The 26880-nt window shown below is 35.5% G+C and overlaps 1 protein-coding gene and 1 long non-coding RNA gene across 2 annotated transcripts; both read left to right on the forward strand.

Annotated features, from left to right (window-relative positions):
- Positions 1-3912: 3912 nt before the first annotated feature.
- LOC129951061 (uncharacterized) lies at positions 3913-5406 on the forward strand. Its single transcript, XR_008782128.1, has 2 exons — positions 3913-4994; positions 5066-5406. It is a non-coding gene; the product is annotated as an uncharacterized LOC129951061 (long non-coding RNA).
- A 4622-nt stretch (positions 5407-10028) lies between these two features.
- LOC129949613 (transmembrane 9 superfamily member 2) lies at positions 10029-24711 on the forward strand. Its single transcript, XM_056061178.1, has 5 exons — positions 10029-10439; positions 22400-22594; positions 22665-23659; positions 23722-23881; positions 23948-24711. Exons 1-5 carry the CDS (start codon positions 10287-10289, stop codon positions 24449-24451), a joined length of 2007 nt encoding a protein of 668 aa, XP_055917153.1. The 5' UTR covers positions 10029-10286; the 3' UTR covers positions 24452-24711.
- Positions 24712-26880: the final 2169 nt, after the last annotated feature.

A 26880-nucleotide genomic window follows, 5' to 3' on the forward strand; every position in this document is an offset into this window, starting at 1 on the left:
GATGTTTACTAAACTCTTGCTAAGTTGTTATTAAGTAGGTCCAGAGTTTAGGCTATTTATAAATAAATTAAAACGTAAGTTTAGTGCTTAACATATGGTTTAACTCTAAATATAGGAAATGCTTTGTTTAAGTAGTTATTATCAAAGCCAAATGTCATATTTGATTTTTGATGTTTATTGAAAAGCTGAAAAGGTAAATCACATAAATTAAATTGTACGTAAACTTGCTCTTCTTTTTGGCAATTTTCGCTACAAAGTTCTTTGTCTGACTGCTATAAGTTTTCCTGCCGTTCGCGTTTTATATTTTCCTTGGTGTTCATCTAAAATATTGTTGATTGTTGTTATTTGTTGTTTTATTTTTTGATTTTCTATTAAATAGTTTTGTTTTACTTACTTTTTTCGACATCCAATTCGAGGAATGACAACACAAAATTACGAGTTCGAAAATAATACAGTATTTTTTATATTTGACCTTTCATTTGAAGTAAGCATGTACTAGAATACAACTTAAAACTGGAGTTTTACTAAACGCATCATTACTATGAATAAAAGCTGTGTTTATTTAATCAACAAGCCTTAAACTTACATATATCAGGAAATTACGACTTTAGTAATTTTCTATGAATACGTTCCATTATTTTTAAAGTGAGATTTAGCAATAATTTCAAAACATAAAAGATTGGCCTTTTCAACTAAAATAATTTTACTTCTACATTTTCAATTAAAAAATGTATCTCAAACACATTTTATGACATTACTACGAAATAAGTTGCAAAATGTAAGCGCTAAGAAAATAGGAAAAGACTTAAGACCATCTTTGTTAAGAAAACAAATTCTTCATGTGTGGCTAAGAAAGAATACTTGACACTATGACAATATTCTAGCTTTCTAGAAGTTTCAATATTATATAAAAATTGTTTAAGAGACAAAGGGATATTCACATGAAATAAATGTGGTTTCAAACAAAACGAATAGAACTATAGATTAAACTAATTCAAAGGTAATAACATTAGCTTTTTAATTGGCAATATTAGAGAAGTTCAAAAAACGCAACCTGATTATAACAAACTGTCAAATTCAATTCGTAATCCACATACAATTCAAAATTCGTAAAACGATTGCGCGCGTCTTAGCCTAAAAATTGAATTCTAGTCTTTGCTGCGATCTGTAGTGACAAATAAAAACAAGCCATGCGAAAGAAATGTCATAATGGAAGAATACTCTTTCATTCGTTGGTCACTAGGTCGCTCTCATGTGAAAAGTCTTACCACTAAGCAACTTAAAATTGCTCAAGCAATTAAGTTGCTTGTCATCGTGAAGGGGAATGACTTATATTTTTTGTGAGAAAAAGTTGGCTACAACAAAAATTGCTTATTGGTGAGAGGACGCTAACAAGCCAAAGCTCGGCTATGTCGTGTATGGCAAATCAAGAAGACAAGTAGTTCTGTATGCTTACACAATATTATTTCGGCATCTTAAAACTACCATTTGCATTGACATACTATACATGGACTGCTAGTGGTGTGAATTTTCCATACAAAATTTTAATAAAAACGGTTCCACTTCAAATTAGCTACACTAGCCCTTCCAGGCACAGTGGCAAAAAAAGTTATGAAATACTTAGCGACATCTGTTTTTATATAGTTGAGATAAGCTTTTTCTGACATTGAAAGTTTTGACATCTAGTATAATTTGTTGAGGAAAAACGATGCCATGTTTTTTTATGTTATTGAATAATTTTGACAGTTCCTGCAAAATGAAGCAGAAGCAGGCTGTGCGCTGTGAGTATTTACTTTATGTTAGGTATATTTTTCAAAATAAAAATTTTAAATTTCCATTCACAGTGAATACTTTAAATCGCTTATCAAGCTGAATATATAGTTTATCTTATTTGCTTATCACAAAGTCACGATGGATGTAATTAGTGAATCGCTGGGAAAACAAAGTCAAATAAATTTGAATTGATGGGAATAGGAGAAATTATCTAAGAAGTGTAAGTTTTTGCATTCTAAAATTAAAGCGAATTAATTATGATTTTCTAAATCTCACCGGGAACTAGTGGAAATCCTTCAAAATAAAACATCGTGTAAAGTTGTGCTGCTGCTGTCGTTGAAATCTTATAACTCCGACATATCTCTGACTGCAGCGGACACAATAGTCTTAGCTGAATTGGATTGGAACCCGATTGTAAGTGTTTTTAAAGTAAAGTAATGTTTAGAAGATTGTCAATCTTAGAATATTTTTCTTTATTTAGACCTAAGCATAAGATGAAAACAGAGCTTCCAGAATTTGACAGAAGGGTTCGGTCACATGTCGATATTTGATAGCAGAGGACATCATATGGAATATATGCTCAAACAGAAACAAGATGTGCTTAATAATAAGGCTGGACTGATTTCTGACGATCTGAAGTACAATTAAAACTTGACCTTTGGCAACATATCTGTTCAATTGATGCGAAATGTATCTCAGAATTAAACATTTTTCCACTTTTATTTCTTATTTAAATTACTTCTATTTTAATTGTATTTTTACACTCTACTCAAATTGTTTTCACAAATCACAACACAAAATACACAAACATGTGGGAAAAAAAGAAAGAAGCTCCAATGTCAAGTGTCATAAATGTTACACAATTTTTGCGCATAGTCTCAGTTGCACCAGTGTTTTGTCCGTTAAAAGTGGAACCCTCGTGAAGTTGGCTACTAGCAGTTCATGTATAGTATGTCAATGACCATTTTGCTCGGTCGTGGTGTATGTCCAGCTAAATTAAAACCGGCCTAAGGCACCGTTTAGCTACGATTGGGTCGAGAGTGTTTTGCTAACAACTTTATCACTACAGCTCATTGCACAACAATAAAAACCTTCTTCTACTTGAGTTAATTACAATAATTTTGCCGGTATCGATGTAGAAGTTGTGGCATTTTCAATTACTTGAACTAGATGCGTTATAAATATGAAATACAGACCGATTTCAATTTAATACTCTTCCTGAACATGCACCGCAAACGTTGAAAGTTAAATTATGACATTTTTAAATAAGTTTATTTTTGACTTTTGTACCCTTTCCAAAACGCACTTACTTACTTACCCAACAAACTTCTCCATCTAGCTCGGTCAGTGGCTAGATGTCTCCAGTTTTGATGCTCCAATTTGGGTGAGGTCACTTTCCGCTTGTGCATTCCACCTGATCCGCGGTCTTCCTCTTCTGTGCTGTCCTGTGGGCGTGGTCCATGATTCTGCACCGTATAGCATTACGGGGATTATAAGTATCTTATATAGCAAGACTTTGGTTCCTCGAGAGAGGACTTAAACACTTAATTTATTTCTTAGTTAGCGGTTAGCAAGAGTTATTCTGATTTTGATCTCAGCGCTGGTGTTGTTTTCTGCGTTTACAGCGGAGCCTAGGTAGACGAAGTCCTTGACTAACTCCAAGTCACGTCTGTCGATGGTGACGTTTTAACCAAGACCTATCTTGATAAGGACCTATCAGGTTGTTGACGATGGGCTTTTTATGGCAGAGAAGATTTTATAGGCGATGTTAATTAGACTGATTCCTCTATAGTTGGTGCAGTTTAGAGGGTCTCCTTTTTTCAGTATCGGGCAAACAATACTGAGGTTCCATTCATCATCTCCCTTTCCAAAAAGATTTTTATAAATTGTTGTAGTATGTAGTAGTATGTATTAAGAAGTAATCAGTGCATGTTTATTTCATTGTAAAGAAGAATTAAATTATTTACTCTGAAAAACGATACCAGTAAAATTTCATCAAAATATCCTTTCCATGACCAATCGCACAATTGCAGTTTTATTAATTCTATAACATAACTGTTTCATTGTTGAAGTCTATTCTTGAGTGTGGAACATTTGCATTGTGGTATATAATTTCTTTATTAAAATATAACTCTTATTTAAAGACTACAAATCTAATTCGACTGGCTTGGGCGCGTCCGTTGAATAGAATAGAATAGACGTTAGAATACAAATTTTTATGAGAGCGAGCCAAACAACCTTTTGTCTCGCTTCTATGTCTCAGGTTTCAGAGTTTCGCGCTCAGCGTGCGACATCTAGCTACGAAACTCTGAAACCTAAACATAAGGGGAATTACACATTATTAATGATAGTTGCCTTAATTTTATACTACAACTCGGCCAATCTGACAATTTGATCGCCCACGATTAAATTAAACAAACAAGTCTTAAGTTATAATCATGAGATGGTAGGTGTCGCCCTTAATCAACCGAACCTTCAGAGTCTCGATTCTTCCAAAGTCGAATATTTCGAGACTCGACAATGCCATCATATGGCAGCTGTGTGATTTGACAACCTTCGATATCGCGTATTACGTATCTATCATTAGGTAGAATTTTGTAAACAACGTATGGGCCTCTGAACTTTGGAACCAATTTCTTATTTACACCGGTTGTTGTATCTACATTTTTTATTACTACATAATCACCCTCATCGTATATACGTGCCGGGTTATTATGCTCATTAAAATATTTAATATTATATTCCTGAATCTTAGTGATTGCTTCTGAAGCCTTTTCTCTTGACAATTCAAGATTTCTTTCCAGTTGACTTAATTGTTTATCATCAAGAAATTCTGTTAATTTGTCGATTACTACTCCCCTTTGGTTAATACCAAATAACAATTGACTTGGTGTATTTTGAATAGCGCGATGTATAGTGTTATTTAGTCCGAATTCTATTTGTGTTAAAGTAACAACCCAATCTGAGTGCTCGATTGGTTCCGAAAGCTTAGCAAGCATGCCAGTTAATACCCTATTGACTCGCTCTACTTGACCATTGGCCTGTGGCGAATGAACTGCCACCTTAACATGATCTATATTCTGGTCTATAACAAATGAACTAAACTCTAGTGATGTAAAGCAGGTTCCCCTATCAGTAATTACTCTTGATGGCCTACTGTAATACTCAAAATATTTTCTTAGTGCTGCACATACTTCTTTTGAGCTTGTAGATACAACTGGGTATAATTTAGTGAACTTTGTAAATGCATCTATTACCACTAATATATGTTTTCTCTTTGACTTTATTGAAGGGAGAGGACCAAGATGATCCAAGTGTATTGTATGGAATGGAATGGGCTCCTTAGGAATATTGAACAAATTGCGTATATTAGATCGAACTGGTGCTGAGTGCATTATGCAACGGATACAATTTTTAATGTATTTTTCAACTTTTTCCTGAACATTCGGAAACCAATAGTGACGGCCAATTTGATCAGAGCTTTTTGTTACACCTAAATGCCCAATTTTCTCATGGATCATTCTTATAACATTAGTTTCCATTTCAGATGGGACATAGAATCGAAGTTTACCATTTTTATTTTTTTTGAAGACAATACCATCCTGAACTAAAAACGAATTATTATCTTTTAAATATAGTTTGTTTTTCATTTCCAAAATCTTTACATCTCGATTTTGGGCTGCTCTGAGTTGGAAATCAACATCCTCAGAGTCAATAACGGATATAACATTACATCTGCTTAAGGCATCAACATGATTCATATTGGCACCACTACGATGTTTGACCTTATAATCATAATCCTCCAGCTCTAAGGCCCATCGAGCAATTCTATGATTAACATTCTTTTTGTTCAGTGTCATTGTTAAAGAACTGCAATCAGTTACGATTGTAAAAGGAATACCTTGCAAATAAACACGGAACCGACGTAAAGCTGAAATTATGGCTAAAGTTTCCAATTCAAAACTATGGTATTTGGCCTCTTGATCAGTGGTGCTTTTAGAGAAGAATGCTACCGGATGTAATTTATCATCTTCTTGTCGTTGGAGTAGAACTGCACCATACCCTAATGAACTTGCATCGCAATGCAGTTCTGTTTCTTTCCTTGGACTATAGATTGCCAATACAGGTGGAGATGTTAACCGTTCCTTTAAAGTCTGAAAAACATCTTCGCATTCGGAAGTAAATCTAAAAGGAGTTTCAGCTTTTAATAAATTATAAAGAGGTCTTGCTATTCTTGAAAAGGATTCGACAAACCTGCGAAAGTATGAACAAAGTCCTAAAAATGAATGCAATTTCTTTCTGTCTTTAGGCACAGGATATTGAGCAATCGCTCGAATATGGGAATCACTAGGTTGGATGCCATGTTCCGTTACTTTAAACCCTAAGTAATCAAGTTTCGAATATGCAAAGCGACATTTTGACAAGTTGAGCTCCAACCCATTCTTCGCTACACAACATAAAATTTTAGTAAGTATCTCAAAATGTTCAGTAATAGTTTTACTAGCAATTAATATATCATCTAGGTAGACAACTATATCTCCTCTGTCTATAAATTCACGAAAAATTTGAATTATGAATCTCTGAAAAACACTGGGCGCATTCTTAAGGCCGAAAGGCATTTTAAGAAATTCCCATTGACCGTTCGGGGTTACGAAAGATGTTAATTGTGTTGAATCTGCTGCTACCTTTACCTGGTAAAACCCACTCTTAAGGTCTAATAAGGTCATAACCTTCTTCCCCTCCAGGTATTCAATGCAATCGTCTATCAATGGTATTGGATGAGGATCTCTTACTGTACGTTTGTTCAATGCTCGATAGTCTATACACATTCTGGTTTCACCAGATTTTTTCTTAACTAAAACTATTGGTGCAGCATACGGAGAACTACTTGGCTGAATAATTCGTTTTTCCAATAGGTCTTTTATTATTTCACTCACAGTACCTTTTTCTGAGACTGATAGCCTTCGCGGAGCAAAACAAACAGGAATATCAGATGTAAGTCTAATGTGCATCTCAAAATCCTTTGGTGAAACCATAGTTTTATCAAAATTCAAATAATTTTGAGATACTATATTTTTAATAGTTTTTGAAATGTCTAAACTAAGATTTGAATCAATATCTATATAATCTTTTCTATCCCATATAATCTCAAAAGCATGGCAGCCAAATAAATCACTATCTACCTCAACATTATTGTATTCTCTCTTCACATCAAGATCGTCTTTAAGCTTAATCCGATCATGATCAAATGTATTCAACTTGTCTTTGAAGCAATCACTAAGTTCTTTAGGTTGTATCTTTAATTCACCGGCTAATACGCTGCTCCCAAAAACATCATTTATGTTGTTCTTATAATGACTACACTCTGAAGGTTCGGTTTTTTCATCAGAATAAGTGCACATATACAATTGGTTAGAAAGAAAAACTTTATTCGAACAAATTTCATTTTGACACTGCTCAGAAGTTATATTAACTTTATTACAGTTCATGTTAAGTTTTATATTAAAGATTTCAAGGAGATCACGACCAATAAGTAAAGGTATAGGAGTTACTTCATCTGGAATAACCATAAGGGAAACAAGATTTAAATTATCTTTTATATTAATATAACAATTAATCGTACCGTACGTAAAGAGTTTAATGTTTCCTAATCCTTTAAATCTTGAATACGTTAATGATTCTTGAACGTTAATTTCTTCAGGCAGAACAGACTTTCGTATGAAACTAATCGGACTACCGGTATCCAAAAGAGAACAACAATCGATAAATTTTGTGCACTTATTCTTATTTGTCATAAAGGCGACACTCACCATCTGAACAGCATCCAAACTCTGAGTCAGCTCCTTGGTGTCATCATGTAGGGCATCCCGGTTCACGGCTCCAACTCTGGTCTTCACAATATAAGGGCAGTTTTTGTAAGTGTGCCCCTCGTCAGCACATTTGAAACAGGATCCAGCTGGTCGTTGCTCCTTTGGACATTTTGCTGCGATGTGCCCATACTTTGAGCAATTAAAACATCTCTTGGACTGCTCGTTGTTTGATGCTGAAGTTGAGGGAACCATATTTCCTCCAGAAGTTGTTGCCCTAGCAACCATAGTCCTCGGAACTCTTCTTTTTTCGTATCGTGGCAAGAGGTTTTTGAGCTCTACTATAGTTTTGGCGGCAAAAAGAATAGAGACATTTGCTGGTGAATCCCTCAAACCATCGATAATGAATTCGATCAACTCTGCCTCATCGATTTCAGCATGTGACCCAAGTTCTTGCATACATATGACATATCGAAGAAGTGGCTCGCCCTGACGACGTACTCTCTCACTCAGTTGACGATAGACCTGCTGTCTGCTCATCTTATGGTCGAATTCTTTGATAAGTATTTGCTTCAAAGAATCCCAGTTGTCAACGTAGACCGTGCGTAACAGCATTTTCGCAGTTCCCTGCATGAGACGGCGTGCAGACAAGTACTTGCATCGGTCATCGCATCCCAGCGAGTCGGTCACATCTTCGTAGTCAACTATCCATTTAGTGATGCTGTATGGATCGTCACCGTTGAATGCAGGAACAGCATTTTCGATGTCTGAGAAGTCCACTGCACGCCATGGTGCAACCGAAGATGTTGTGGGCGCTTCCATCTGGTCCAATTCTTTCCTTAGCTCAAGGATTTTTTTCCGACGCTCAAGTCTGGCCAGCTCTTGTTCTTCTTCCAAGTCTTGGACATCAGAAGCTGTATTACTGTGCCTGTTATCAGAAGCGGCCAGTGTTTCGGAAGTATTCTCTCCATTCGGAGATGCAGAAGGTGGAGTTTCCTCGGTTAGCTCAGCAGAAGGTGGAGTTTTCTCAGTTAACTCACCAGAAGGTTGTTGGGGTGCCACTGTAACTGTACTTTCATACAATGCCCGAAGTTGAGCTAGAGAAGCCGTGTCTGGCACATCTACTCCAGCGCTCTGAAGTGCTTCAACCAATTGTGCTTTGTTGAGTTTTGTCATAGCTGGCTTTAAATCCGCAAAAAGAGGTAATATACACAATAATTTAGTTTTCTTTTGGTGTATTACCCCACATCTGACGTTGTGGTATATAATTTCTTTATTAAAATATAACTCTTATTTAAAGACTACAAATCTAATTCGACTGGCTTGGGCGCGTCCGTTGAATAGAATAGAATAGACGTTAGAATACAAATTTTTATGAGAGCGAGCCAAACAACCTTTTGTCTCGCTTCTATGTCTCAGGTTTCAGAGTTTCGCGCTCAGCGTGCGACATCTAGCTACGAAACTCTGAAACCTAAACATAAGGGGAATTACACATTATTAATGATAGTTGCCTTAATTTTATACTACAGCATAGACATTATTTTTGATTTGTCTTCTTCTTCGTGAAATATCACTGTCAGTAATCTTTTATTCAAACTACAACTGCAAATTTATCACCATTTTGTATTGAATTTTAATAATGTCATGTTTAATAATGTTGTTGAATAGTACATTACTCTCATTATAGTAATTGAGTAGTTTTTACTTGTCGAATATCAAAACAAGACAGCTTAAACAGTTCATATAAAAACAAAAGGCTTTTTAAAATGGAATGTGCTTAACTATAACATTAATATAAGTAACACTTTTGCTCTTTTACTATAAACTTAAGAAATACACTATTGTCATTTGTCATTCACAATTTGACAACTCCCAATTTCTGACAGAAATGTATTTTTTTATTCGTTTTTCACGTTTTACAAACTAAAATAAAATTATATTCCACCTTACACCATGTGGCATTTGATTATAAATACAACTCTAATTTTTTGCGTTGTAACTTTAGTGATTATAATAAATGGCAATGATCAAGAATTTGGTTACATTCGAAATATTACATATATCGCTTTCATATCGCCCTCGTTTTTTGAAATGTCTCCTAGTCCATTTTTAGCGAAAGTTTACGGAAATTACAAAATAAATATACAGCCGAAATTCCTAAGCTCCACCTTTTTATTTTTTTAAACTCCCGAAATATGACGATATGTTGATTTCAAACTTTAAATGAAAAAATCTCAAAACATAAAAAATAGACTGCAAAAATGTAGTTTCATAAAACATCCATGCTTGCTAGTAGAAACAAAGCCTTACAAAAATTAACTACTGAATACATTCATTTCCTATTTCAAACAATAATTTTCCATCTCCCTCTATTCTACCGACTCAACGGCCGACACACATTAAAGGAAACAAGAAAACCGAACGAACCAAAGGAAAAAAAGCAATAAAAGAAGAAAGAAAAAAAAACTTCTAGGTGGTGACGTTCCTGTCATGTCGTCCATAGAATTTTACGAAAAAGTTCGCAATTTGTTTACACGTATTTAACAAATAAACTAAATTTAATTGTTTTAAAAACATTTTAAACTCAATCCGCCACATTGCGATTTGCAATTAAAAATCGCAAAAACCCACTAACAAAAAAACTAACTTGTGATAGCAACGTGTTTTTCTTTTTTTTTGTCGTATATTTTTCTCTTCTTTGCAAAAATGACACGAAAATGGAATACAATTTCGTCGCTGTCCATTTTGTTGATGATGGTGCTCCTTCAACAGCAAATCGACCTGAGTTATCAATTCTATCTGCCCGGATTGGCACCAGTTAATTATTGCCGAAAATCTGAATCAACTGGACCCTGTAAGGTAAGAGATACCTTCTAAAAATGATTTGGTCATTCTCTAGGTCTCTATAAGCCTCTACTTATGAGCAACCCTTTGCTTATCATCACAACAGAATTGCAAAATTCTTGTCTACTCTAGTCGAACCACCGAACTTGGTTGTTCGACTCGGTTTGCTTCTACAGGCAGATGCACTTGCAAAACACTTTTAATTGTCTCAAGTGCTTTTTTCGTTGATTAGGCTATGTTTACGTTGCTATTGCTATCAATATAATCTGATATTCAAATTCAATTGCGAAACACAGATGTACATAATGTAGGTTCAATAATCCCCGTAGCGTCGTCTTCCCTATAAAAATGTAAAACCAGACGAATTATATTTGAGGAAGTGCCTTATCGCTATACCTACTTACACGCGGACTCAGTTCCCCATTGCTGCCGCTGCTTTGTATTGTAATTAAACCAACAAAGTTAGTTATGTTTTTTTGTGCATTAAATTAAAATGATTCATACCAAAGAGTTGTTGGCTTTAAAGACCAAACAGAGAGAAAGAAAGAAAAGATTATTAACTTTATTTTTAAACATTTCATTTTGAGTTAATTATCTTAAAATGCAAAAATAAATCCTCGTTTTTGTAGGTATTTAATTTATAAAGAAAATCTAATATCCATGTTCCTATCTTTTAATTGGACACAATAAACTTTTCAAGACTCCGTCGAGTTGGCAATATGATACAAGATTACAAATGCATGCACTTGATATGCTGTCTACAGTTGGATCATCAAAACGCATGTGTTCAAACAAATGATAAGAGTACAATGCAATGCAATTATATTATGTAGCTCTATGCCTCAATAGAAAAAAACAACTCGATATCAAAAATTGTTTTAAGTAATCTTATAAGAGTTTGCACATATTTAACAATATTTTGTGTTTTATTATTAAAAATAATAATAGAATAGTAATGCAGCCAATAAATTATTGTAGTTGTAATTGTTAAAGTTTTTTCCAAGAACTTTTAAAACAAATATAATACGTATACGAACAGTTGAGATCAATAGACTAAAGAAGCTTAATCGATGTTTAAATGCTAGTCTAGATGGTTTTCCTCGCTTGTTTCTTCTGGTGTCCCTCAGGGTAGCCACATAGGTGCATTATTATTTTAAATTTATTTTATACTGTTATTTCACGACAATTTTAAACAATTTTCTAAAGTTAGGAGTGACTGCCTTAATTATCAAAGTGAATTCTTTTCCCTAATATTAGCAAGCGTAATTCTTTTTCATTTTGAAGATCGAGTTATAATATTTCTAATCTAATTCCCAAGCCCAACTCATTAAGTGTGAAATCTCTATGGTTGAACTGGAAGCCTGTCTTTATAAACTAAAAGGTAAAATTAAAAACAGGGACAGAATACCGCACCCTATGATTAAAAACCTCCCAGCTGAGACAAAGCAAAGACTTCTGAATCAATACGATTCTTAAAACCGCAGTCATTCCCCAAAGCTGGAAAACTGCCGCAACTCTTCCGATTTCTAAACCTAACAAAGATAAACTAATTCCAGACAGCTTCCCATCCATCTCTCTCCTCTCATGTACCACTAAAATCCTCTACAAAATGATCGCAAAACGAACTATGTGGTGTGCAGAATCTGCACAACTTTTTAGCCTAAATCAAGTAACATTTAAAACTAATCGGGGATGTACAGACGGCCTGCTTTTTATAGATGACTATATCTCTAGAGCACTGAGCTCCAAAAACCATGCATCTATACTCACCCTAGACTTTGAATATAATATTTTTTATTATGTTAAAGCTTTTCTTACAAATAGAAAATTTTGCATAAAAACTAATAATTCCTATTCTGCTACTAACTACAGACTACATAACGGAATACCTCAGGAATCCCTATTATCTGTAGTTCTGTTCCCTATTGCATTTCAATTTATATGTGACATTTTAACCAAGCACAAGTCTTTAAAATACTGCCTCTATTTTATTTTCGTCGAAATCGTTAATCCACAAAGAAGTCAACTTAACACTGAGGTTAGGTTAGGTTAGGTTATAGTGGCTGTCCAAGGTGGAAACGGACACACTTAAGCCAGTTTAATGGCCCATTGTGATACCACATGAATCTTGAGGCTTCCTCCTAAGCTCAATGGAACCAGTTAGAGTCCCTTAAGAAACGTGAGAGGCTGATTATACTGATATGATTTAGATCGTTAAAGAAGAATTCTCCTAGGTAATTCTTGCGTTTTCGAGCTAGAGCAGGGCATGTGCAGAGAAGATGAAGAACCGTTTCTTCCTCTTCCTCGTCCATACAGCTTCTGCAAAAGTCATTTGAAAATACGCCTAGTCTCGTGGCGTGCTTTCCTATTAGACAGTGTCCGGTTATGACACCTATTATCGAGCTTATATGCGATCTGCTTAGAGAGAGCAAGCACCTTGAACGTTTTAAATCCAGTGTTGGTCAGATGTTTTTTGTGGCTTGACACGTGGTGATGTTGGTCCACCTGGTGCCTGCCCTCCTCGCAGCGTCTTGCATTAGTAGAAGTTTACAAGTAGCGATTGGTATGCCAGTACTTGCCATACGTGGTAGGATGGGCTGTACTGTACCGAGTTCATCTGCCTTACAGTTACCTGGAATGTCTATGGCCCGGCACCCAGCAAAGGTGAATATTAAACTGCTGCGCTATCTCCATTAGAGATGCTCGACAGTTATGGACTGTTATAGAGTTTGTAGAGACAGAGTCCAGAGATTTGATAGCGGCCTGGCTGTCGGAGAAAATACGGATATCAGATGTTGATATCACATTTTCTTTGAGACAAGACAAGACTTCCTTAATCGCTTAACACTGAACAGGAAAAGAAATTACGGTGGGCCTGCTTCGAGGTTGCTTTGAATGACATTTCTATTATTTCATCCCTCCAAAAAATATTTTGTTTGTTGAATTTTTTTCACAACTGTTGAGCTGCCAGACAAAGCAAATGTTCAGATAATTGATAATTGAACTAGAACTTCCGTATGGAGTCACATAACGTTACATTACGTTCTTTTCCTTACGATTGTCAAACGAAACGTGAGGTCGAATTCCTGTGGCTGAACTCGTAAACGTCAGGTGAAGCCGAAGCTGAAGCGTGTTTGTGATTCAGCCATAAAAGAAGGATTATGAGCAGATTATATGTACAGAAAGTTTCCCTACGATCAAAGCTGTCAAAAATACCAACAACAAATCCACCAATCTCATCAACAATATCGTTCCTTATTGGTAAATTCAAACCAGCACATAAAACTAATGTGGACCAATGTACACTTTGGCATCCGTGGCAATGAGCTTGCGGATAAAGCTGCCAGCCTTGCAAGCAAGTCACCAACCTACCTCTATAAATTTCATTCTAAATATTCAATTGTAAATTCGGCAAGCAGCTGCCTTAAACTGTGCGTATAAAATTTCATACAAAAAACCTCCCTAGAATTGTAAAAATTAAAAATCTTGACCCGTGTCAACTCTTTCGCCTCATCTCCCTCCTCATACGAATCCAATCGAAATCGTTGGCTTATGAAAAAGAGAGGAGATAATAGAAGGAACCTGAATAAAACAACAACAATTACTTGTGTGTGCTTAGAAAAATGCTAATCGGTTCAGTATAGTTCGATAGAACGAAAAAACCTGTAATTGGCTTACAACTTTCATGTGGGTGCGGTGGCGTAGTGCGTAGTGCACTAGCTCCTCACACGCTAGATCGCTTGTTCAAGCCCAGCTCGGGCAAAAGTTCTTCAAAAATTAAATTGAACATAAAGCGATTAAGCACCACTAAAAAGGAGTCTGATGATCGGGTTGGTCCCCGTGAAATAGCTATAACTCCAGCCTATGAACTTGGTGGTAGCACACACAAGTTGTTGTTGTTTCATTCTTAATATTCAATTGCACCTCTATAATATTTACACCAAGAATGACCTTGTGAACAATCTAACAAGAAAACTGACCAGCACCTAAACAAATGGGAAATATACAATCACCACCATGTAATAGTGAATCCAACCAAATCAAAACCTTTATACCCTACAAACAGCGAAACATCAAAAATAAAAAAGTACTCGACTCCGACTTGACCATACTTCTGCCACCTACCTCCACCTCCTCAAAAAAGAACCTCCTCCCATTTGTCCTACCTGCAATCCAACATCTGACCTCCAACACCTGACCTCCAACACCTGACCTCCAACACCTGCTCCAAAACTGAAACAGAACTACGCCAATCATTAAGAAAATTCTTAATGGAAACAACATCATCCAAACGCTGAGATACCCAAATTTGTCAAATATAATTAAGATCAATGAAATTCTCTTAGAAATTGAAATTGAAACCATTATATATGTAGATGTATGTGTGTAAAATTAATTATAGAGCGAGGCCTTTGCAGCTAGAAGCTCAATAATTTTATATTAACCTGTAATTTATTACTTGTTTAATAAATATAATAAAAATAATTTCCAATGTTGCCTTCAATATTGAAATTGAAAGATCAGTAATTTTTTAAGAAAAGCTAAATAAAATGGCAAAGGCTAATTCAATGCTTAGTTTCTTAAAGTGCTCTGAATTTAGTAAACCATATGCAATAAAGGCGGGTCAAGTCCACTTGTCTGTTTATATTTGGAATACGCTTCATTCGTATACAATCCATTTTACACAGTTTCAAAAAAATCGTTTTAAAAAAGTTCAAAAATCATGTACATATAAGATTATTGGTTGGACTGTGCCTTAATGGACCTAGTTTATCTGGAAAACCGTCGTATTGGAAATTGTGTTGTATTTGTTTATAATATATTTTGTCATACCTAAAAAATGTTCCGTTTCGCTAAGTCTTTTAAATATCTTTGTCCAAGAAAGAAATATACGATTCAAAAAATTATATACAATATTAATACAATCCTTACCACTGGTATTTTCCCGCATCAATAGAAAAAAGCAAAAATAATTCTTATCCCCAAAAACCCGCTTTGTAAAGAATTGAGACCGATTTGAATACTTCCTTTTCTATCTAAAGTCTGTGAAAGGATAATGTAAAAAGAATTAAGCAGCTTCATCAATCGGGTTTTCGTGCACACCATAGCTGTATAACGGCTTTTACTAAAATAATCAAAGACATAAGGACTGAAGTCGAAATTGATAAAGTACCCTACTAGAATTTTCAAAACCTCTCGATGATTCTAAATAAACTGTGTGACAGATTCAACATATGTCTAGAAGCTATTAAACTGCTTTCTTCCTTTTTGAATGATAGAAAGCAAGCCGTTTTCTTAAATGAAAATCTCTCCGATTTTCTTCCGATTCAACAAGAAGTTCACCAAGTATCAATTCCCCCCCTTCTATTTTCATTATATGTGAATGAAATCGGTTTCATCATAAATGAAGTATCAACACATTTTTATGCCGATGACATTCAAATTTACAAAAGCTGTCCTTTGGGTTTAATTGAAGACTGCGTTTTCACCCTGAATTAAAACTAGAAAAAATATCCTACTTGGCGTCTTGTAATTGCAATGGGTTGATTCTCAACGCAAGCAAATGCAAATGCCTGGTTTTATCAAGAAAAGAATTAGATTTAACATACTTTCCTTCCATAATTCTAAACGAGAACCCATTAGAATGGTGTAATCTTAAATTGACCATTGACCTGGTATGATCACATCAACTAATTGATAGGTAAAACTTATAGAACGCTGTGGACCGCCCAAAACATTACTCCATTTAAAACCAGGCTAATGCTAGCAAGGACCCTAGTTATACCTGTTCTCACTCATGGATGTAAATTTTTTTAACAACTGCGATTCCATCAGCAAAAATAAACTAAACATAGAATAGAATCTATTTAATAGAATCATTCGATACATCTTTGGGTTAAGAAGGTACGACTATGTTTCACATTTGCAAGAGATTCTCCTTAATATGCCATTAAATGACTTCATGAAGCTTCGCACATTGATAATTGTCTTTAAAATCTTGAAAACACGTCAACCAGCTTATCTCTTTGAAAAAATCAGAATTTCAACATAATTTTGCCACGCTGTTTGACCTCGGAAAGGCAATTTCGCTGCATGTCGCCTCTGGAACTCACTTCCTCATAAAATCATTTAATACTTTTACTATCTTTTTCTTTTATTTTTTCTTCTTTTATTTCTATTATTCCCTTGTTTTCAAGTCAAATAGTATTTTAACGATGAATATTTGTTTTTCTTTTCTTTTTTTTTAATTTTATTTTATTTTATATTATTTTCTTTTGTATTTTTTTTATTTTGAATTGTTATCTAAAGTTAAGTCATAGGCTCTCACAAATTTATAAGATATCTGTTTGTTTAAGCTTTAAAAAGAAATAAACTGAAACTGAAAAAATAACTATAATTATAAATTATTCAGAATTTGTATGAGACTTTTAAATTAAAATTTAACTCTTGAAGGGAGTGTGTTTAAATTAAAAAATTAAATGGAATTTTAAATATAAATCAAGTCTTAAGTAATCTATGGGAGGAAACTCGATAGAAAAATTAATAAAAATAAGATAAACATGAACACAGATTCATAGCGTCATGAATTTGAAAGTTATCCTTGTAATTATGTTTTTCGATGTTCAAAACGTAATTGGTTTATACAAATGAAAGTAAATTTTAAAGAGTTTGTATTAAAAGGTGTCGTAGTTGGTTGACACGCAATTGCACTGAAAGTAAGAGAAATAAGAATTCAAAAAATATTTTTCAATCAATTTTAGGTGCAATAGCTTTTTCTTGATTAACTTTCCAGTTCTCTTTCCAATAAAGTTGCCTTAATTGAAAGGCAATTTTTAAAGCACTTACTTACTTACTACAGTCCGGGGAGGATCTGGGCCTCAACCAACCTGCGTCTCCAGCTAGCTCGGTCCCTAGCTATCTGTCTCCAGTTTCGCACGCCAAGTTGGTTGAGGTCTTCACTCACCTGACTGTCTCACCTGAGTCGCGGTCTTCCTCTACTGCGCCGTCCCTCGCGATTGGATTCGAAGACCTTCCGGGCTGGAGCGTTGATGTCCATTCGCTCTAAGTCGTTGGACTTTAATTCAGGTCAGTGGAAGCATCCTAAGACGCACTCAACCTTCTTTGACAGAGTCCAGGCCTCAACGCCATAAATGAGAACCGGGATGATGAGTGTCTTTTAGATGGTGATTTTAGATGCTCGAGAGAGGACTTTACTTCTCAATTGCCTTCTAAGTCCGAAGAAGCAGCGATTTGCAAGAGTTATTTTTCACTTAGTTTCAGCGCTGGTGTCGTTGTCTGTGTTTATAGTGGTGCCTAGGTAGACAAAGTAATTAACTACCTCGAAGATATAGCTGTCCATGGTGACGTTTTGTCCAAGACGTCACTGTTCAATGTCCTTTTTTGATGACAGCATATACTTGGTCTTGCCGTCATTGACCACTAAACCGCAATGCTCAAGAACGCTCCACTGACATCACGCTTTGATCTTCCAATTATGTCAATATCATCTGTGTATCCGAGTAGATGGATGCACCTTTGGAAGATCTGCCGCATTGTGAAAATATTGTTAAATATTTGGTCGATATAGTGGATTTTCCTGGTCTGAAGCCACACTGACGAACGGCTTCAGATGTTCACATAATACGGCAGAAAGGATCTTATATGCAATGCTAAGGAGACTGATGCATCTGTAGTTGGCGTAATTTAGAAGGTCTCCTTTTTTATGTATCGGGCAAACTATGCTTAGATTCCACTCATCGGGGATGCTTTCTTTCGACCATATTTTGCAGATGAGTGCATGTGCATGTTCCCTACCAAGTCATCGCCTGCTGCTTTAAATAGTTCGTCAACGAACTTCGTCTAGGTCGGGTAGGCGGAATTGTTGACCTGGGTCGCCTAGGTTGAGTGGCGTTATATAATTTAGAGAAGTGGTCTTTCCATATTCTCAACATAGACCGCGGTTCTACTACGATGTTCCCCTGATCGTCTTTACAGGCTTCGGTTCGTGGCTGGTACCCTTGGAGGTTTTTTACCTTTTGGTAAAATTTATGAACCTCATTATTATTGTGACATCCCTCTATCTAATTCAGGCAGCATAGGACTCCTTAAGAGGTTACTTGAGACTCGATCGGAAAAGGACATGGCAGTCTCCTGCGATTGTAGCGGTCTAACGTCGAAACTTCTCACAGTACTTCCTTGTTTTGGCTTGGACCGGGATATCCATAGCCGTACCTTGGCTACAATGAGGTAGTGGTCCGAGTCAATGTTGACCCCTCGAAAAGTTCGGATATCCTCTATTCTGGAGAAGTGTCGTGCGTCGATCGCAATGTGGTCAATCTGGTTGACAGTTGATTGATCATTAGATTTCCATGGATATTGAGATGTGTGAACTGCGTACTAGCTACCAGAACGTCTCGCCCCGCAGCGAAATCGACCAGCCTGAATCCGTTGTCGGGGGTGGTGTCTCCCGATTAGGCTGTATCTCCCGATTATGCCACCAAAGATGTCTTCTCTTCATTTTCTATATTGTTAAATATTTTTGTTCGGTACAGTGCCTTTTGACATTTAGATACATACATATAAATATTTTTTATTAACACCATGCACTTGCCTTTGCTTTCGAAAAAGAGTTAAAAATCGTCATCATACGTTTAAACCGCCTTCATGAACTGAAAAAAAAAATAGTATTAAACACTTGCTCATTTCTTCAAGCAAGTACCAGTGTCTAATCCTGATGATTTAGAACTGAGTATTATGTAGAACTCGTTTCTAACTCCTTAAATCAAAGTTTTACTTGATTATTATACCAGTTCTTATACCAAGTGATTTGTTCACAGAAATACTAGCTGCAGTTCTGTAAAATAGGCACATAGTATTAATTATGTACTCGTATCTGCGGTTTTTTTCTGGTATCGAGGAAATCTATATTCTTGAGCACTAGAATTAGAGCTATACATTTCCTTTTGTTTGACAGCTTTTCCACAGACCGTTTTTAAAAATAGATAGTGATTGTGAAGAAATGTAGTGCGTAATACCTGGGCTTTTTAAACTGGATGCTTGGAGAGATTGAGACTATTTAGAAGAATAACTATTATTGAACTACAGTGGGGAGCAAAACTGACTTGTTTAACTTAGTGCCCTTATTGCTGCATAAGGATAAATATAACAAAAGAAATTCAAAATTTGTGTATGTTCTTTATTTCATGTTTAGTACTTAAACAAATGGTTTGTAATAAAAAACGGAAAACAAATAGTTCTAGAAAAAACAAAACGAAAACTTAAAACAACTCGCATGCTATCAATTTTCGACTTTAAAGGAAAGAAGAATAAAGATCATTCTTAGTACTTTGTCCATAGAGTTTTTATACGTAAAACACTTTAAACACGTTTTGGCATACTTTCCACTCGATGCTCTATAATTTCTTTTGAAATACTCTGCTGTTCTTGATGTACTCGCTGCCAAAGCTCGTGCAGGTTCGTTGGAGTCGATCTGTATTGTCCTAACCGTCGTTTCACTATTGACGACATATTCTCAATGGTATTGCGGTCCGGACTGTGTGCTGGCCACTGCATTAGTTGAAAATTTTGTTGGGTCAGCCATTTCTTCACGATTTTGGACATGTGCTTAGGGTCACCATACGTTGAAATATTACTTCCTTTTCATGATAAGGGCAGATATTAACAAAGTCGGGAAGATGTGACTGCACAATGTTTAAATAATCTTCCTTTTTTATAATTCCATCTATTTTGTGTAGTGGTCCAATGTGGCACCATGTGAAGAAACCCCATACCATGACGCTTCCCCCACTGTGCTTTACGGTTTCTTTGACATGATGCCTTTGAATGGTCTCCTTAGGACGTCGCCAGCAATATTGTTTCCCGTCGGACTGGTACCGGTTGAATTCGGACACGTCTGACCACACCGAACCTTTCCATCTGTTATCCAATGTTGATGTTGTTGACAAATTTTAACCGTGCCTTTACATTTTTTACAGACAATGCAGGCTTTTGTTTTTATACCGCTGAGATGTAGCCAGTGACATGGGGGGTTTTCTTGCAGTCCATCGGCTAACGGGCTTATTAATTGCTAAAGAAACATCCTTTGGTGTTAAAAACTTGTCTCTTTTCATCTGTGTAATCATGAGACATGCGTCCGCATCCGTTAATATTTTGTACGGCCTCTGGCTTGTGCTTTTGGAACAACTGTTGTAAAATTAACAAACCGAATTATATTATAATACTAAATTATGATTTATGTAGGTTGGCGAAACCGTGATCCGCAAAATTCAACAAAACAAAACTATAAGAAAAACGAAATGATTTTAAATAACAATGGGTAGGTAGCCGGCGCGCACGATGTCATTTCATGTCAAATTCCAAAAAGGTTGGTTTGTTAATTTTACCACCGACGCTGTCACCCAGTAGCTCAGTTTGGTGGTAGGTTTGGAAAAAGTTAGATTTTATTAATCGAACTCGATTCAGTTCTTATCCGTCGAATCCAATTGGTCTAAAAAGGAAACAGAAAGTTTTTGAGAGTTCGCGAATATGATCCCCCACCAACCGGCTCTGTTTAATAACTTGAGGAAAGCGTTCTGGTAATTAGGAACCTCAACCAAGATTGTGAGGCAGAATCCGATAGTTCCAGATTTAGACTGTTAACCCTTAGACTTCCGTGCAGACAATTTTAGGGAAAGGGAAAAACATATCGCAAGGTGACCTTACTTAGTATTCCGACACTTTGGACATTAAGCTATACTAATTTTAGGTTGGTGTGCAAATTATAGAAAGGATGCACACTATTGTGTTCTCCTTGTGTGGACCACCTGTCACATACTCAATAAGGCTGTCTTCGTGGCTCATCCGTCACACAACTGTGTATACCGCCCATCACAAATTTCTAAAGTAAATGACAATGTGGACCTTCTGTCACACAACTCCGCATTACCACTGAAACCTATTTGGTTTGCTTTTCCAAAATACAATAGGAGCAGGGCAGGAAAGCAGGATTCAGGATTCAGGGCAGGAAAGCAGGATTCTACTGAACTCTTTTGGAGCCGCAACGACGAAAGGAAGGTTAAAAAAAGGAAAAAGATATGAGATTGGCTAGTGGAACTTGTTGTGGTAAATTTTACCGCAACACAATAGCTTGCCTTTTCCGCACTCTAATGCGTACTGATTGGCTTATGTTAAGCTGCTTAGCTATCATTCTCGTTGAAGAGCCTTTCTCCGTCATGACGACAACACTATCCTCAGTTTGCGTGATAGTTTTCTCATTATTTTAAATAGCTTTGAAATTATTGTGTTCATTTATACATATTTTAATTTTAAATATTTTGTAAAGAGTTCTTACCTCACGCAATAAAACACATCAAAAACAAACCAAATCTAACTGTAAATTTTGATGTTTTTGCTGCAAATTATCGAAAAGCTCACAGGTGCAAAGTTGAGTACATTGGATTTGTTTTTGTTTTATTAGTTTTTTGCTTAGAACTAATTTCTTGTCTGTTTTGTATTGTAACCGGATTTGTTTAGAATTGAACAAACATGTACTCATTTCTGCTCCCCGCTGTATACACATAAGATATTCTGATCGAGAATGCTTAAAACCGTCACTAAGATTTAAGTTTTAATATTGCTTGATTTCAATCGCTTCGCGAAGCTCTTTTTAATACATTTCTTCTTTGTATTTTGCCAACTTTTAAAAAACCAAGGGCCACAAGGAACTCCATATACTATCTACGAAATATTGAAAGATATATTAAATTCTAGGAGCGGTGACGTGACCAATAACTGATTTCGAAAAATAAAAACAAAATCTGTGATCTGATCTGTGATGCTCATTTATTCTTTTAATTTTACCTTTTGCATGATTCTATTTTTCTCTTCCTCCTGGCACCGCGTAAAGTTCAATTCCACATCATTGCTTTGGATATTTTAAAATCATTTTTAAATAATATAATTTACATACATTTCAGTCTGAAGTAACTCTCTACGTCAACCGCTTGAATACAGAAGAATCAGTTATTCCCTATGAATATCATCACTTCGATTTCTGTACAATCGACGAAGGTAACTCACCGGTGGAAAATCTTGGACAAGTTGTATTCGGAGAGAGAATACGTCCTGGTCCGTATAAAATTGAATTCCTAAAGAATGTCGAATGTGAAAAGGTGAGAATATTTAAAATTGGCTCCCTTATGAACTCCCAAACTTTACAATTACAAAAACCAATTATTTTAGGTATGTACAAAAGTATATACAGGTGGTGATCCGGACAGTGATCGACGCATGATGGTTCTGAAGAAGGGCATGAGCCTCAACTATCAACATCATTGGATAGTTGACAATATGCCAGTTACTTGGTGCTATCCTCTGGAAAATGACAAACAATACTGCAGTACTGGTTTCCCAATGGGTTGTCTTGTGAGGCATTTGGTTGATGGCGATGAAAGTTGTCCCATCAATCCCAGCTACAATAAACCCGGATTCTATTATCCATTTAACCATGTTGACTTGACAATAACCTATCACAGTGGTGCCACCGAGGAATGGGGTGTTGGTTTCGGTGATAATGGTGGGCGGATAATTTCGGTTAAGGTTATTCCACGTTCCATAAATCACAAGAATCCCGAAAAACCCGATTGTGGCTCTCCCGAAGCAATTGAAATTCCAGCAAATACCTTGCCTCGCAACACTAAACTCCAGATCACCTACACTTACTCGGTTAAGTTCATCATGAACAACACCGTGAAATGGTCGTCGCGTTGGGATTACATCCTCGAATCAATGCCCCACACGAACATCCAATGGTTCAGCATACTGAATTCCCTGGTTATCGTTTTGTTCCTCTCGGGTATGGTTGCCATGATTATGCTTCGTACCCTGCACAAGGATATTGCCCGTTACAATCAAATGGAAAGTGGTGAAGATGCTCAGGAGGAGTTCGGATGGAAGTTGGTGCATGGTGATGTTTTCCGTCCCCCACGAAAGGGAATGCTGTTGTCGGTGTTCTTGGGATCTGGTGTGCAGGTTACTTGCATGACATTGATTACTTTGGCATTTGCTTGCTTGGGATTCCTTTCGCCTGCGAATCGAGGTGCTCTGATGACTTGCGCCATGGTCTTGTATGTTTCTCTGGGAACGCCAGCTGGCTATGTGTCGGCGAGGATCTATAAAAGCTTTGGTGGTATTAAGTGGAAGAGCAACGTTATGCTTACATCAATAGTTTGTCCTGGGTATGTTAAATCGATTGGTGAAGAAATAATGAAGGAACTTTTGAGTATGTTTGTCTTTTTAGTGTCGTTTTCTGCTTGTTCTTTGTGATGAATCTGGTTCTGTGGGGAGAGGGTAGCTCAGGAGCTGTACCATTCAGCACTTTGGTGGCATTGCTGGCGTTATGGTTTGGTGTCTCTGTTCCTCTTACTTTTGTTGGAGCATACTTTGGATTTAGGAAACGCGTAAGTTTTTAAATGTCTCTTTTTTTCTTCGATGAGGTTTGCATTTCATTTTCTTTTTTTCTACAGGCATTGGAACATCCCGTACGAACGAATCAAATTCCTCGACAAATTCCCGATCAATCGGTATACACACAACCAATCCCTGGAATAATTATGGGCGGAGTGCTGCCCTTCGGTTGTATTTTCATTCAACTCTTCTTCATTCTCAACTCCATCTGGTCCAATCAAATGTACTACATGTTTGGATTCCTCTTTCTTGTATTCCTCATCCTCGTGATAACCTGCTCTGAGACCACAATCCTCCTTTGCTATTTCCATCTTTGTGCGGAGGACTATCATTGGTGGTGGCGTTCCTTCCTCACATCAGGATTCACCGCTGCCTATCTCTTCATCTATTGCTGTCATTACTTTGCCACAAAACTCTCCATCAAGGATGGAGCTTCGACATTTTTATACTTCGGATACACCGCCATCATGGTGTTCCTTTTCTTCCTGCTCACAGGAACTATTGGATTCTTTGCATGTTTCTGGTTCATCCGTAAGATCTACAGTGTGGTCAAGGTTGATTAAATGCCGTTTCTGTTTTGTTTGAAGTGGGGTGGTCTCAATCTCTCTCTCTCCACACTCTCGCCCGCCCAAAACGCGCAATAATTTTTAACAAATAATTCTTCAAAATAAATCAAGAGTATATAATAAATGTGTATGTATTTTCTTACGTTTAATTAAACAAACAAACAAATAATATTTAAACGAAATGAAACGAAACGAAAAACATCAAATTGGGCGATCAGCAACTGAAAAGAACCGTTATAAATATATTACTATTATTATTTCTTTGTTTAATTTTATTTTTAATCTTAAAATATTATAGCTTTCTTAATTTCCTTATTTTTGTGTAATATATACGTATATGTTTCGAATGCGAAAGAAATAAGTATAAGCATTAAGAAAATACATTTTCTTATTTAATAAAAACTTACAAAAAATTAATTAAAAGAAATCAAATAACACCATCACAATAAAGTTTCTTTAATGTGTCTAGAATAAATTGGGCAAAGATAGATATTGACATGAATGTAGCAAGAGCACACACTGTTTAGGGTCCATTTGTTGAAATAACATTAAAAAGTTTATTTATTTTAACATTAGAATTTATGTGCGGTGAGAATTGAAAACTTTTGTATGTTAAAGTTAATTGACTTTTTTGTTTTGTATCAACAAATGGCACATATTTGTTTTATTATTTTCTTTTTGTTTCTTTGTAATTTAAAAAATTGCTAAAAGTAAGGAATATAATAAAATAAGATCAACTCTGTCTTAAAGATCAGATAAACATAATTTCTTAACAAAAAAAAAAAACAAAATTCTTTTAGTAATATTAAAGAATAAATACTATAATTTTTTTTTCTTTTTCTATTACTCAACACATTGTATTACTGTATTATGTAATATGTGAATAAAATTCGTTTTTAAGTATATTATAATTAAGTAAAATAAATTAAAATTATGATACTTAAATGAAAGATGTTTTCTTCTGTTACATATTGACCATTTATTTACCTTCTTTATTTATTAAATTATTAAATACTCAAAAGACTACGACAACAACGACAACGACGATGACGACCGACGATATAAACAAAAAAAAATGATCGTAATTCTTGACTTGTCAAACTGACATAAATGATATCAAGGGTTACGATCATTGACATACTATACATGGACTGCTAGTAGCCAACTTCACGATGGTTCCACTTTTAACGGACAAAACACTAGCGCAAAGAGGGCTATGCGGAAAAATTGTGTAACATTTAATACTCACATCCACTGCTGTCGTTTTTGCTACTATAGTAGTATTTTACTATTTTCAGAGTCAACTGCTACTCTACCCACGGACGAAAACTACTCCCCAAAATAAAACGGAAAAGAAATTTGTATTTGGTTTACAATAAAAACCAAAATTTAAAATATAATGCCCCAATAATAATGCAACAGCAGAAATAAAATTTTTAGATATAAGTCTTATAAAAGATAAAAAAAAGAAATTCACTCAAGGTAGAAACGGTAAATGCCCTGCTAAGGAACTCCTTAAAAACAATTTCACAAAAAATGGGAGCCATCGAAAACTTTAATCGAGAATAACAAATCATTGTATAAGGTGCCAGTTATAGCTATCATTGGTGTTCATCATTGAAAACAAACATTAGAATTTTTTTGACAGGTCGTTTATAGCTATCCTTAAACATTTCTGTCATTGAAAAAATTTCCCGATTGAAATCCACCTGCAAAATTTTACTGACAGAAATCTATCATTGGAATTGTGTGAAATTGGAACACAAATCAGTGGAACGATTCGTTTCACCTTTGAACATAAAGTATCAGCTGTCCAGGAAAATGAATTTCCGTCCGTTGTAGAGAAAAATAAATGCGCAATTACACTTTTTTCTCAAAAAACAAATTCTTTGTTTGATTTCCGATGGATGATTATATAATTTTCATTTCTAATCAAAGGGAAACACCGTCTTAATCGATTTCAATGGTAGCTATAATTGACCCCTAATCGAATTTACAATAATGACTTTAATTTATTCTTAAATATTCAAACATGTATGTTGATGTAAAATATAATTTCAATTGTCAATTTCTTATTTAATAAAAAAAGTTATGAATTTAAATTATTTATTTGAACTATATTATTTTATGTTGGCCTTTAAGCAGTGAAGGCAAAAATTTGGTACGACATTATATCCTTCTATTTGTCTGTTTTCGGAGCAATAACCTTCGTAATAGGCCAATTAACTTCGAATTTGGACATTATTATTTTCAGTTTTTAATTTTGTTCATGGGCCAAGCATGTGTTTGTTGTTTTACTCCTCAATTTAAGAAAATGCTCCCCAAAATGATAGAAATATACTACTCTTGAAATTTTTAAAACGACAGCACTGCTCACAGCAAAAATAACATGGCATCGTTTGTCTTCCATAAATTATACTAGATGT

Source organism: Eupeodes corollae, chromosome 3, assembly GCF_945859685.1.
Source record: "Eupeodes corollae chromosome 3, idEupCoro1.1, whole genome shotgun sequence".
Classification (NCBI taxonomy): Eukaryota; Metazoa; Arthropoda; class Insecta; order Diptera; family Syrphidae; genus Eupeodes; species Eupeodes corollae.

Excerpts from the sequence above, each read along its gene's own strand:
- LOC129949613 (XM_056061178.1), top strand. The coding sequence starts at position 10,287 with ATGACACGAAAATGGAATACAATTTCGTCGCTGTCCATTTTGTTGATG. Across the intron at positions 22,595-22,664 it reads AGAATGTCGAATGTGAAAAG|GTATGTACAAAAGTATATAC; the intron begins GTGAGAATATTT and ends CAATTATTTTAG. Across the intron at positions 23,882-23,947 it reads ACTTTGGATTTAGGAAACGC|GCATTGGAACATCCCGTACG; the intron begins GTAAGTTTTTAA and ends TTTTTTCTACAG.